General features: G+C 42.5%; 2 protein-coding genes across 8 annotated transcripts in view; one reads left to right on the top strand and one right to left on the bottom strand.

Annotated features, from left to right (window-relative positions):
- The window catches only part of SPIDR (scaffold protein involved in DNA repair), a 194,030-nt gene extending 190,234 nt beyond the window's left edge, over positions 1-3,796 (bottom strand). For 2 of the 6 annotated variants that reach the window (XM_031504029.3, XM_085573794.1), the window contains exon 1: positions 3,664-3,796. In XM_031504029.3, the coding sequence (XP_031359889.3) occupies positions 3,664-3,678 (15 nt within the window). In that variant the 5' untranslated portion in view covers positions 3,679-3,796. Of the gene's footprint in view, positions 1-1,368; positions 3,469-3,663 lie in introns of those variants that run through there. The other 4 variants (XM_085573791.1, XM_085573792.1, XR_014953404.1 and 1 more) reach the window with 3 other exon arrangements.
- Positions 3,797-9,946: 6,150 nt separating this feature from the next.
- The window catches only part of LOC110473756 (ethanolaminephosphotransferase 1), a 56,370-nt gene continuing 52,827 nt past the window's right edge, over positions 9,947-13,489 (top strand). The window contains exon 1 of one of the 2 annotated variants that reach the window (XM_085572100.1): positions 9,947-10,325. In XM_085572100.1, coding sequence (XP_085428226.1) covers positions 10,269-10,325 — 57 coding nt within the window. In that variant the 5' untranslated portion in view covers positions 9,947-10,268. The remainder of the gene's footprint in view (positions 10,326-13,489) is intronic. The other variant, XM_031504028.3, reaches the window with a different exon arrangement.

Raw genomic sequence — 13,489 nt, 5'->3', positions numbered from 1 at the left:
CAGCACTAGAGAGCTGTCTCGGGACAGGTGACTCCTTGACAAAACAAAAACAACTGGAGTCCCCTCTTCCCCTCCTTCTTTCCGAGCACTTGGTACTCGCCAGACTCGTGCAGACACAACAATGATGAACCAAACTGACAGAAAACTTCCTTGGGAAGAAGCACTTGTCAGTGGGACCAGTCCAGCAGCTGCTTGACACTGTGGGAGCTTAATTACAACCTGAAGAACCACCAGTACTGTGGACAGTTCTGGTTAATTAGCTCTTTCTTTCACCATGCATCCTGCTTCCCAGATTTAAGAGAATCTGAGATTTTCTGCTACTACCACAAAGAAATTTATAGCCGCTACAATCACTGAAAAACCTGAAAACAGTCCGTGAAGTCCCAAACCAAGAAAGAACAGAAATACACCCTGTACATGAGATATTTCTCAGCTTTTGCAAATTCTGGCAGACTCCACTTGGAAGGAAACAAAAGAGAAGGACTTAAGATTGTTGATGCTGACAGCAGTGACTTTGAGTTCCGTGTCTTTAATACAAATACCTTGCCACCATTTCCCACATCCTAGATCATCTTAAAAAACTGGAAAAAGAACCCCAAAAAAAGCCTAGAGCAAATTAACCCATCCCAAATTCCTTGTCAATTTAAATCTCTCCATATAAATGTTTGATGTGAATTCAAGAAACTGGAACTTCAGCTTCAATCCACAGTTACTGAGAGGGCCTGGGAGCAGATGCAAGAGAGCTGAGAGCAGTCTGCAGGGCCTCTGTTTGGCTCTTAGCCTTCAGACATGGTGGGAACAATGCCAATGCTGGGGACAGCACTATCACCCTTCCCCTGCAAAGCCATTTGGCACAGAGGGGTGGTGTCCTAGGACTTCTGTAACAGGAATACATCTGCTGGCATGCAGAAATGGCAAGTTCTAAAGGCTCTTTGCTTCTGCTCCAGCCTGCTTCATGGCAGCAGAGAAATAAACATTTTAAGAAACTTAATTATCAGGAATTAATATTTATAATTAAGCTTGCTGTTCCCAAAGAAATGCAGCAACAACTGAGTTCTTTAATCTTGAGTCACAAGGTTAACCATCTTTTTATTTTAATCTGAAATAAAAATGGGGCACACAAAAAATAACTTGTGTAATTTGTTGAAGGAGTGCATGAAGTGTCTAGAAACATGGTATTGGAATTAAAAAAAAAAATCACTGAATCAGGCTCAAAAGAGCTAGAGCATGTAGACCTGTCGTACAGCACAATCAAGATTTATTACAAACAGAGTCAGACAAAAAATCTTGTAAATTGTGTAAGGTGACAAGAACCAAAATATGACGTCTGAAATTTTGAGTTAAAAAGGGGATGGCTAGGATGGCTACCTCATAATGGAAATTGCCTTGACCTCTGTTCCCAAAAGCATTGCATTTTGTCTCTGGAACAGTTCCTCCTAAATGAGTGAAAAAAACCTGAGTTACTCCTGTTGGCATTAGTGGGATTAGGACTAAACCCTCCTCATAAAGGGCATGGCAAGCAACCTTACCTCATTACTCCTTTAGTTATTTCCAGTGAGATAAAGGTAAGTCAGCCTATATGGGTAAAGGTGTGAGGAAAAGGGAGGCAAACTAAAAAAACTTTGAAAATGCATAGTGATTACACAACAGACTGCTGCAAGTATGGTGCTAGGGTGTTGAATTTGACTTTGAAATAGATGTTCTTATCTAGAACATCTCCACTCAACTAATCTGTGTGGTTACTTACGCCCAAGACTTGTTACCCAGAAACACATTCTATAAAGTCACTGGCACCATAAGCTCAAAGGCTACTCATTACATGCCCTTTACACTTCAGACAATCCCACTCCTTTGGGGCTACTTCAAAAACCACAGGAAGTGGCCCCAGGAACACATTACCCCAGTATATTATCTACCTCGTATACAAGTGGCATTTCTTTTCCAGTAAAGATTATTTTCTTACTCCTATGAAAATCAGAATGCATATTTTTCAAAGCTGTTTCACAAGAACATGTGTGATAACAGATCCTCATCAATTTGTAATCCTTCATAAAATAATCTATACTGTATAATCACAGTCAATGACAGCAATGATAACCTGCTGTACCATACCCCCTTCTATTCTCATACTAAAGAAATACTAAAACCAAATTAAAATCTTAATTTTCTCATTGCTATTGATGTGTGAGACCAAAATTTTTAAAACACTCTTTCAAAACTTTTCTTTGTGCTCATGATTTTTACTACACTAAATGAAAGACTATTCTCAATTACTTACACTGACATATATAAGATTAACATTTGAATGTCAGGATTTTTTAACCTATACATCCCTTTTTAATCAAGAGTATAAATTACTATATGCTTACATTGAAAAAAAAAAAACCAACTCTCATGGAATAAGAATACTATTGAAATAGACTTTGTATTAACAACTACTGGCAAGTAGTTAGAGAGAAATTTGTGATCTATGAAAGCAGTTAAAGCAGAAGTATTTTAGAAAAGCTTACTCAAAATTAAGTTATCAAAAATGTTTAGGATACAATAACAGTATCACACGTTTCTGTTACATCTCAGGTTGGCATGGGTTTTAAATCAATTTAATTAATAGTCCGCAAGTAAACTATTGCCCCTTGATCAGTAAGTTTTCATTAATCAGGGAACATTATCTTTGTCAGCAAAAGGAATTAGTATTATCACAGGCTACTATTATATTGCAACAAGAGTTGGTTAAATACTGTTTCAGTTAAGTGCGCATTTTTTCACTAGCAAAGAATGTAAAACCTTTCAGAAGAAAACATGTATAGTGTCAATTTACAGGTTAATTTATGTGAAGTATAGTAGAGTATTTTTAAGCTTGCTGTTGACATTTTCCTCCATTAAAATTTATTTTAAATGTGCTTATATTTAAACAGCTGTTGAACATGCACAACAGTATAGACAAAATTCTTTAGGAACCAGATCTGTCATTTGTCAACGCTGTTTGTCAGCTCTATATGTCAAACAACACTTGCAGTTCCTCTTTCAGCAGCACCTCAAAATTAGCCTAAGCACGGCTAATCGGAGCCAGCACATCCTAATTGCTCCTCTGCGAGGAACATCAGTGGACCAAGCAAATTGCCAAAGGGACAGAAAAACAGCACGGGGCGCTTCTCCTCCCTCGGCACCCAGACAAGGAAGCGAAGCTCAAAACAGTAACAGTCCTGGCCAATTCCCACCATTCTCTTTTCCTCTCAAGTTCTACTCTCCCTGCACTTTTTCCCCGACGGCCAAGCAGGAAGGCCGAGCTCCGCGCTCCGCTCGGTGCAGCCGTGCCACGGTGGCTTTCACTGTCAGTGTTGCGCAACCGCGCGCACCAGGAGCGCGGGGAAGGGCCCTGCTCCCGCCCCGGATCCAGCGTGGCGGGTCCCAGCACAAGCTTTGGAGCCGGATAAGAAAGGGCAGCGAGGGCACAGCGCGGCAGCGGCTGCTGCTGCTCCGCCGCCGCCAGCACCACCAGGCACCGCCGCGCCCCTCGCAGCGGGGCCGCGAGGCGCGGCTGGCCGGCAGCCGGGGCGCACGGCAAGGCCGCCGCGAGGAGCGCCACGGCTCGGCCCTGCGGGGCGGCCGGGGAGCATCCACCACCCCGGCCGGGCCCTTCTCCTCCCGTCCCGCCGCCGGTACCTTCCCGCCGGGCATCGCCCCCGGCGCGGCGCCGCGGCCCGGGTCACGTGGCGGGGGAGCACCGGGGCGGGGCCGAGGGAACCCCCGGCCCGCGCCCGCCCTTCGCAGCTTTGGCGCGCCGGAGCAGCGGCTGCTGATTGGGCAGGGCGCGGGTGACGCACGCAGGGCGGGGTTCCCGGGAGGGCGGGGCGCGCGCGCCGGGGGCGGGCCGGTGTCCGGCGGGGCGGGGCGCGCTGCGGGAGCGCTGCTCGGCGCCGGCGGGGATCTCCCGGCATCTCCCGGCTCTGCGGCGCTCCCGCCCTCCCTGCCAGCGCCGATCTATGAGAGGATGGTGTGGAGAGCGACGTCTGAGCTCTGCCCTTCTCTGAGAAGTTTTTCAGCCTGGGTTTCGCCGCTGCATCCTTCGTGATACCCAGGTTCGCTCAGAAGTCAATCTCAAATGAATGTTTAACACCACGGGCAGAGAAAGCACAGGGATGGAAACACTGGCTACATACCTAAGCGATTAATGTCTAAACACAAGGCACTTGATGAAAAATACGTTTGCTGTTAAGCCATTCAAATAGCTTTTTTTTTTTTTTTTGACTTCCTAAACCAAAAGTAAGCTGATAAATTTACTGGCAAAATGGGTAATGTCAGTGCCAAGATGTTGACGTGGAATTGGAAGTGCTTTGCATGGACGTTCTCGTCGGTAAAATGATAAGTTGCAGCTAACAGAAGGCAAAAACGTTGATCACCTTTGCAAATGTTTTACTGGTGCAAGTGGAAACACTGGCAGGAAAGGGACAGATAGGTTATTTTTATATTACTTATTTTATATTCTTGACAAGGTTACCTTGGCTGTCAGAGCTGCTGTTAAACACAAGTAATAATAAACAATCTTTGTAAAATAAGGTAGTTGTCTCTCGTAGCTTGATTAGAATTTATAAAGTACTTACATTTCGATAGAAGGTACTGCATGACTTCATTTTTATTGTTGAGCCAAATTACATATATACATCTATAGTTCAGTTTGTATTTTTCCCAAAGCACCCTATGGCAAATACCGTCTGGCATTCCCTTTATAAAACTGCCACTAATTAAAGTGGATTTTGCAAACAGAAGAGCCAGGAACATCATCATCCAAACCTTTGATTTTTATGTTCAAAACAGAATTAAAAGCACTGTGTTCTCATCCTTCCAAAAATTTGCAATATTTCTTCTGAAATTACCAGACTGACAAATTAATTCTATTATATATCCTCAAGGTAGGTTTTTTTTTGTTTTTTTAATGTATGTTATTGCACTGCTTAGCTAAATAATCTTACTTTAGAGCTGAACCACAGAGAAATGGACCACAGAAGTCTGGTCTGCTTTAGTGAGTGTATTTAAACTCCTTCCAAGAATTCCAAAGTTCTCACAGGTGGGAGGAATGTATTTCTATAGAGTCCAAGAAGGTGACCCAATCTACAGATTCCTTATACTTGTTCTTCATGAACAAGTACTGAAATTACATGGAAGTAGAGGAAGCATGTGAGAAAACCACCATATATATTAGGAAGTATAACAGAGTTGCAACTTTTTAAAAGATAATGTATCCATTTCATTATTAGAAATAATATGAAGAAAGAGTAATAAAAGCCAAGCTTCTTGACAAAAGCTGAAATTTCATAATACCACTATATTATTCTTCAAGTCTGTTAAAATTTCTGTGCATCATCTTTTGGAAGTAATAATTAACACAGCTGGTTATTTTTTGAAGAACTGATTTTTCAACTACATATCTGTGTGCAAGCATATCTGTGTTTTCACAGGATTAAATAATGGTTTGAGCCCACTGTTTTATCTGATATACTGATTGACTGTATTTGCACTCAAGATCAAATCTACTGCTGCTCAGGGAACATTAAGAAATTGTTTACTTTTTGTATTTTTGTTGCATGAATATGAAAACTGTAACATTTTTGTTATCAATAAAAATTGATTTCTTTAGTGAAATCCAAAAAAAGGAGCACATGCTGTTGATCGCACCAATGTTCCTTAATCCGCGTGTAGAAAGAACTCTTTCAAAGAAACAAAAAGTGTTTTACACAGAAACAAAAAGTGTTTTGCACACACACACACACACACACAGTGTGTATGGTCTTAAAAGTAAGGAAGCTTAAATTACTGAAGTTTGGAGCACTTGTTTATATTGATTAAATGTGCCTGTCCTTCATTCTAGTATGGGTCTATGGATTAGTTTCCTCTTACAAGCATTGAGTTAGAGCTTTAAAAGCTTTCCAGTGTACCAAGTCTGATATAGACAATGTCAAATTTAAACACAGAATAAAGTTTTGGTTTGAGTAATTTCTTCAGAAAAGTTTTAAAAGTCACAAGTATCCCAGACAATGAACTGGGATGAAATAGGTGAGGAAAAACTCATCAAATATTTTAGAGTCTGTCTTTCAGGGTCAGATAAGTTTTTATCAGTTTATCAGGCAAGAGGTGATCCAAAGGCCTAGGCTAGACAGTCTAGATCCAAAACAACATTTTCTTCTGCAGACTGTGTTGCAGTTTGATCATTCCAGTATTTATAATGATTTTTTTAGGAAATAACATGAAACACTTAAATCTTTTTAATCCTCAAGCTACAATGTCAGTTCCACTTTAAATTAGATTGTACTGTTTCACAGTACAGTACATCACTATGCTGAGGCAAGCTGTAAACTGTGGAAGAAATGGGGAAAAAAAAACCCACTAAACCCCTCAGGGGATGCCAGATTGCAGTGAATCAAAGAGTCAGTTTCTAACATTCACACAAATTAAAAATTAATAGCTGATCATTTAAGAATCAAAAGCAAAATAAAAGTTCTAAATGAATCAGCATACGCAGGAATCTGCCAGCCCTTGCCCCTGGGTCCAAAGTGAGGGGCTCCAGCCTCTGGAGTGTCCTGGCTGCTGCCTGGCACAGAGTGGCTGCACACTGAGCCTATGCTGGCTCATCCCAGCTCCAAGTGCTCCCCATGGCATCTTGCAATGGCTGGCATTTTTGTCATCTCCTACTATTTCTCTGTGTCAGTGCTATAAAAGGAATATGAGTGCATAATTTTCTGGCAGACAGTAACATTTGGGAAATATATTTGCCTACTTTTTTTAAGATGCCTCTGTAGTTTAATTAGGTTAGTGCAAATAAAATAACATTTTCCAGTCTGAAATTGAACATCTATCATAAAAGTACTCTCTTTTGGCTCACGCTGGTGAGAAAAAATGCAGGTATATATTCAGAGCTGGAAAAAAGTGACATATTTTAAACTTCAATCATTAGACCAGTTTACTCCCATGAAAGCTTTTCCTCTTAATTTAATTCAACAAGATTTTAAAATTACTGAGGGGCTGATAACACTGAACTTTATAAAGTTTAGTAAATCCAGATATTGAATTTCCTCCTTTAAGTCTAGTATTAATACTACTTTAGCCTAATCATGACTGTGGTGTACCCTTGTGTTGCAGATTTTATAAATACTGACCCTGAAAAATGCCTTGCCCAAGGGAGAGTAGTGTGCTAAAGAGTAGGTAGGCTAATACACTAGTTCTTTTTTCTACTGCTTTGGCAGCTGTTCATTTTGGGTTTGGTCTCTTTCTGCTTTTTTTTTCACTTCTTGAAGTAGGCAGGAATGTGCTATTAGATGCCTTCTAGATAAAGGCTATTGCATAGCACATGGCTTTAAGGTGGGGAATAAACAAGACACAGTAAATTATTAAAAATCAAAGTTGCCATACTAGGCAGTCTTCCCTATTCAAGAAGCTCCATCATTATTAATTTATTATTATAGTTCATAACAGAGAGAAAAGAAAGGGACCCAAGGATTTATTGGGTTATTTATTTATTATTTACTTTATATATATGTGTGTGTGTATGTGTGTATAATGTATTTATTATTTATTCTGGGCCTTCCTGAGCCCTCATCTATTTGCCTACCATTTTGGTAAATAAAGAATACAATTTGTCTTCATATTTGATTTCTGGTTGTCATAAAAATACTATCTGAATCCGCAGAACAGCTATCTTCTTAACTTTTTCTTGTCAGTGGTACAATAGGTCCATCCTAATATAATAAATAATTATTTTCTTCTCATTACTATGTATAATTAACAAACAGCACTGAACACCTGGGAATTCCCTTGCTGATTTCACTGAATTCAAATCTGGCCTTGAATTATTTCCCCCAAGCTGATGTTTGGATCAGTCTCTTAATAAAGTCTGACCTGTTGCAGATGCTCCAGCTACAGTTGTGAAAAGACTCGAGCTCTTTCTGTAGTGAAGGTTAACTGTGCTCTGATCTGGCCTTTTGTCTTAATGCTCATCTCATCCACACTCAAGCTCATGGAATGGAATCAGTAATAATACTCATGTGCCAGTTAGAGCTCCTCCTTACTCAGGCTATGGCTTATTCCTCTTCCAGAAAATAATTGATGGAATGTGCTGCAGCATTAAGGCTGCTTTCCCTGCTCTTCTCACAGTCCCGAATGTAGGACAAACAGCTTGGATCACAGCTCAAAAAATTGCCCAGAGAAGAACTCTAAATCACCTCAGATTGAAAAACATAGAATAGAATAAGCTCTAAACATATACATGGAGACAGTGAGAGCATCAGGTGTAGCAGTAAAGCACATGGCTTGAGCTTAGATTGCACCTGGGCTTGGCTAGTCTGTGTGTGTGGTCTTAAAGGCCAACTATTCATATGAACCATCATACCTAAATCAAGGAAACTTCCTAAATCAACAGCTAGCACATCAGTATAATTTCCACAGTATTCTCAAACCCCATGCTACTTGTGTCTCAGCTTGCTCTGTGATATTTCATACTTATTCACCAGTTCTGTTTCCTGCTCTTTAGTATAACTTATGCTGCCTCCTTTGATGTGCTCATTAGCAGATACGGAATATGCTGAAGTATGAGTTCAAGCAATTGCATTTTCACATGTAGGTTGTCTTTGACAGTCTCTGTTTAGTGGAGTATTTATTTGTCTTTCATTTATCACCAAAATAGTTTTGAGAGAATAGGAAATAAAACTGGTTTTCTCTGTCTGCTATATGTATCTTCTGTATCTATATATTTTTTACCTAAATCTAGAAGCCTGCAAAGAGAAAAAGTACCATTTTTTTTCCCACCTTCTACCTTTCAGAAAAGCAAACACTTTTTCTACTACTGTCCATCATACTCTGAATAATTGTTCAGACAAATTTCTGCTTCCATATTTGAGGCTTCTAAGGTTAGCGTTAAGAAGTGAAAGTGATAATTCTAAATTGCTTTGGCTTGTGTCAGTAACTTACTTGCACTAAAAAACTTCAGTACAGGTTGTGAATATTTTCTTATGTACCCTTGTAAATTAAATCAATAGCATAACAATTTAAAACCATGATAATAACAATGAAGGGGATCCCAAATCAAAATTCAGGATATGAACACATACTCGTCAAATTAAACTTAGAGTTGGCTTTTGAAAAATGTAAACTTCAAACACTTTAGCTTTCTTAACAGGTATCAAGCTTTTAACTCAGTAACCTGAAGCTAAGTATTAAAGTTCTGTGTTGTTTTCAAGAGCAGAAGTTCAGCTGCTGCTGCTGGAAGCAGAATGCAGGTGTAAGCACATCTCAATTGATTAATGTGTAATTAATAATACAGAACTAGAACCATTGCATACCGTTTGCACTTAACGATCATAACTTGTACATAATTCCTATCAAACCTGCCCAATTTGTAAAATAACACTGACTCTCACAATACATAAGATGCCTCGTGGGGTGCAAGTAATGGCTTTTAATTGATTTGCTTTCTGGATAGATTCCATTTGGTCCATAAAATCTCAGACCCTGATGTGCATAATTTCAACTCTCTCTCCCAGCAGCGTACAGCGAAGGTAACACAAGGTGTCATGCCATATACTTAAATACGTTTGCAGCTGAAACATTGCTCCTAATGTTTACCAGTTTGTGGGTTTGTTTTTGTTTGTTGTTGGTTTTCTGCCTGTACCAGTGCCTCACTCCCCTAGAAATCAGGAGGCGCAGAGTGCACTGCTGTCTGATGTGGAGTGGCAGGCTCCAGTGCAGGTGCAATAAAAAGATACAAGACTTAGAGTATTGTTGAAATGCAAAGATAAACCTTAATCCTCAGCGTCTTGTGTTTCTCAAACGAGGTACTTAATACTATTTGTGTAGTGTTAACTTGGCATGTTTTGCATTTGTTACTCAGCATTGTTTAGTATAGCGACTTCGCGGGCGCGTCTTCCCATACTCTGCAAATACGGCATCTTTAATAGACCCCTAGCGAGAAAAACAGCTTGGAGGTGATTCTGCGACGTGCCTTGGGACGTGAGGTCATTACGGGTGTGAAACACACGGTGCTGGCAGGCGGGCAGCCGAGCGTCCTGGGGCCGCGGGGAGCCGCCTGCTCCCACGGGAGCCGCCCGCTCCCAGCCCGGCGGGCACCGGGCGCGGATGCCCGGAGCCGGGGGCAGGTCCAGCCCGCGGGGCGCGGCCGGGGAGCCGCCCTCCGCCCGCCCCCGGCCCCGCCGCCTCCCTCATCCGTCCTCCCATCGCTCCCATCCCTCCGCGCCTCGGTGCCGGCGCGGCGCAGCGCGGCGATGTGGCGGCGGCGGTATGTGAGCGCCCGGCAGCTGCACGGCTTCCGACACTACAAGGTACGGGGCAGCCCCGGGGCCGGGAGGGCGGGCGGCGGACGGTCCTCCCCGGGTCGCATCTCGGCTCCGCAGCGCTCCGCTTTGGGCGGCTGGATCCCAGCCACGCCGTGAATGCGGCCCCAGCCGGCCGGGCCATCCCTCCGCCGCCGGAGGGTCCGCGGGGCTCCACCTGTTCCCGCAGGGGGATGCCCCGCACCTCCCGCACCTCCACCTGTGCCCGGCCCGGCTCTGGCGGAGTGCGTGCCCTGGGCAGGAGATGGCTGTTCGCGGGGCGGCAGGTCTGGTGGAGGCAGAGTGAACTGGGTTTTGAGTATCAGCGTCTATAAAAGCTGTGCCCGTTTTAGCGCAGCGTGGTTTTGGAGGCATCCGGTGTTTCTGTAAGAAAGCACGCATTGATGCTGCTTGTCTCGCTGTCTGCAAAGCCTTCGGACACAGGAATTCTCTGGCATTGAGAAATAAATAAGAAAGCCGGAGCGTGGGGGGAGAAAGAAAAACTTACTTTAAATAATTTTAACTAAACCTCATGTTTGTAAATAACCAGCACTCAGAATCCCAATAAATGGGTGAATCATTAGATATTTGAATATGCCAGTATTGTATCTTGGACTTAGGAGTTTACAGGGAATGTGGTACGGCGATCATCCAGGTTTGTGCCAGTTGAGCTGCAGGTGTTTGAAATGGGCCATGCCACCCTGTTCCCACACCCTTGCCTCATTCCTTTTGACAAGCAGGAGGGGCATACCAGCTTCTACCAGCACAACATCCAGCCTTTTATTTTATGTTCAGTTTGCCAAAGCAGCCCCTACACCATGCTCCCCAAGATTCTTGCCTTCTTGCCCTTACCATGTGCCTCCCAGGCTGGGCTCCAGCCAGGGTGGTTCAGCTTTTCCTGGTTCCTATCAAGCCCTTCTGTTCCCTGGGCCAGTAGGTCTGCCTGTTCACCTCAGCTGGAATGAAGGTGGAGGAAGTGTGGCTTTGAGAGTGTTCTCCAGGTTGCTTCCTAGGAGCTTGTTATGCACAGAAGCTAATTAAAATGTACCAACCTGTTTGTGTGTCTCCGATGTGAGCGGGATAAAACATTCTGCAAGCTGCTTCTAGCCAGAGGGCGTGAGTTGCACAGGTCTGTACTTGAATGATGAAGCCACAGTCTTGACTGAGATCAGGAGGAAGAAGAATAAAAAGCAATTTTTAGGATAAATGGACGTTATTATTTAAGTAACTTTCCTGAATTATTTGAGTTCATAGTAGAAATACAGGAACACTTGTATTACATTCTTTCTGATCACTTGAATGAAAATAGCTTCAAAGAAGTGCAGATGAGGAATAATCAAAACAATGTTATTTAAAAAACCTGTAATCATTGTGCCATAATTATGATTTACAGGACAAATTATTACCAAAAGACAGAATCACATATCAAATAATTTAATTTGAATATATTAGTTTCTCAAGAGCATTGCAAAGAAACCATGTAGGGTAATTTTCTTAAGTACAAGAATCAGCCAATGCAGATACTTAAGAAGTATCTGTTCTACTGTGTTCTGAAAAAAATCCTAGTAAGTGCAGGCTTTAGAAAGATGAAATAAAATTATTTTCTTTTATCTGAGGTGACTTGGGACTGGGATATCTTGAAAATAAATAAATCCAAATAGCACAGGTTTCACACAAAGAAGTACAGCTACATGAGGTTGGTGCTGCTGAGCTGGTTAGGTATCTGCAGCATTTGCCTGGTGCTCCAGGTTGCAGGAGGACCTGGCAGGTGATGGCAGCTCTCCCTATTCCTAAATGCTGCTCACAGTGATTTAAAGTACTCCAAAAATACAAAAGGGGTACAGCAAGGAGACACTAATCATTACCACAATCTCTTGTCCCTCACCCTCCTATACCTAGGGCTTCCACAGCCACAGCTCTGTTCTCACCTCCCAGACCTGACACATGCTCTTCAACCTCCTGTTGCCCTCTGGCTGCCCCCTCTTCCCCTTCAGCCTAGATCCTTACTGCATCCTGGTCCTTTAGCTTCCCAGCCCCTTGGAGGAGATTGATGCTTCCTTTGCTGCCTACTCAACAGGTGCTGAACTCTGATCTGTGCCTAGGACACATGGGTTACCTCTACCTGGCTATTTCTGCCTTGTGTTTCCTGGTGAACCCAGTTGTGGGGTAGTGTGGAGGGATATGTGTGTTGGCCCTGTGAAGAACTAAGTAAACTCTGAAAGGATCTGTGAGCATACATTCAATATTGAGGTAAAACACTGTATTGCTTCTGGACTTGAAGTGTGCATAGAAAACTTTAGATTTAGTGGCATCCATCTCTCTGTTGTACAACACACTGCAACATTGTACTCACAGTACTATCAGGGGCTCAACGTACTCCATACTTTGCACAATTTATCTGCTGAGCATAATGCAGCTTAAAAAAATAATTTGTGTAATCAACTCCTTTTGTAAAGGTAAATATGGCCTAAAAAAATGCTGTTCAATTTTCAAAATTTTCACACAGCTGAATTCATTTCTCTGCCATGAATGCTTCAATTGTATGTTTCAGGCACTGTCTGTCTCCTGTTCACAGTTGGAGGAGGGCCTTGGCAACAAAACCAGCACAGTTCTTTGCTAAGGAATGGCAGACCTCTAATGAATGCAGAGATTTCAGCACCCTTTAGCATGTTATGTCCATGTATATTAGGCTTTTGAAGCAAGTTTTCCCTAATTACCAAGCTTTGGCTTACATCACAGAGTGACCTCAGGGCACAAAAATGCATTCCCTTAGGATGAACCTAAACTATACAACAAACACACAAGTAGCCCCAGAACATTCAGTCCATGCTATTATAATGGAACCAGTTTAGTGTGATACCTTCTGAAATCCCTATAGCACAGGCACTGGCTCCTCAGGTCTAGTTATTTCACCTCACTAATCTATTCCCATTCATTCTGCCTGTTAATGGGGTTTTAGAGATTCAGTTTTCCTTTTTCTGCTTAAAAGCACACTGAGAACAGGTGGAGATGTGACAATGGGACAGTTCAGACACAGCCCTGAGCATTACTGCTGTGATATTTCTGCCATCTTCTTGCCTCTGGGACAGGTGCTGATTTCAGGACAGTTGCATGCTCTGGTGATTAGATGCAACAGTATCACAGAAGATTCTTATCCTTGGTTTGTGTCCTGT

Source organism: Lonchura striata, chromosome 2 (assembly GCF_050655825.1).
Source record: "Lonchura striata isolate lonStrDom1 chromosome 2, ASM5065582v1, whole genome shotgun sequence".
NCBI classification, from domain to species: domain Eukaryota; kingdom Metazoa; phylum Chordata; class Aves; order Passeriformes; family Estrildidae; genus Lonchura; species Lonchura striata.
This window is presented reverse-complemented; position numbering and strand designations above follow the sequence as displayed.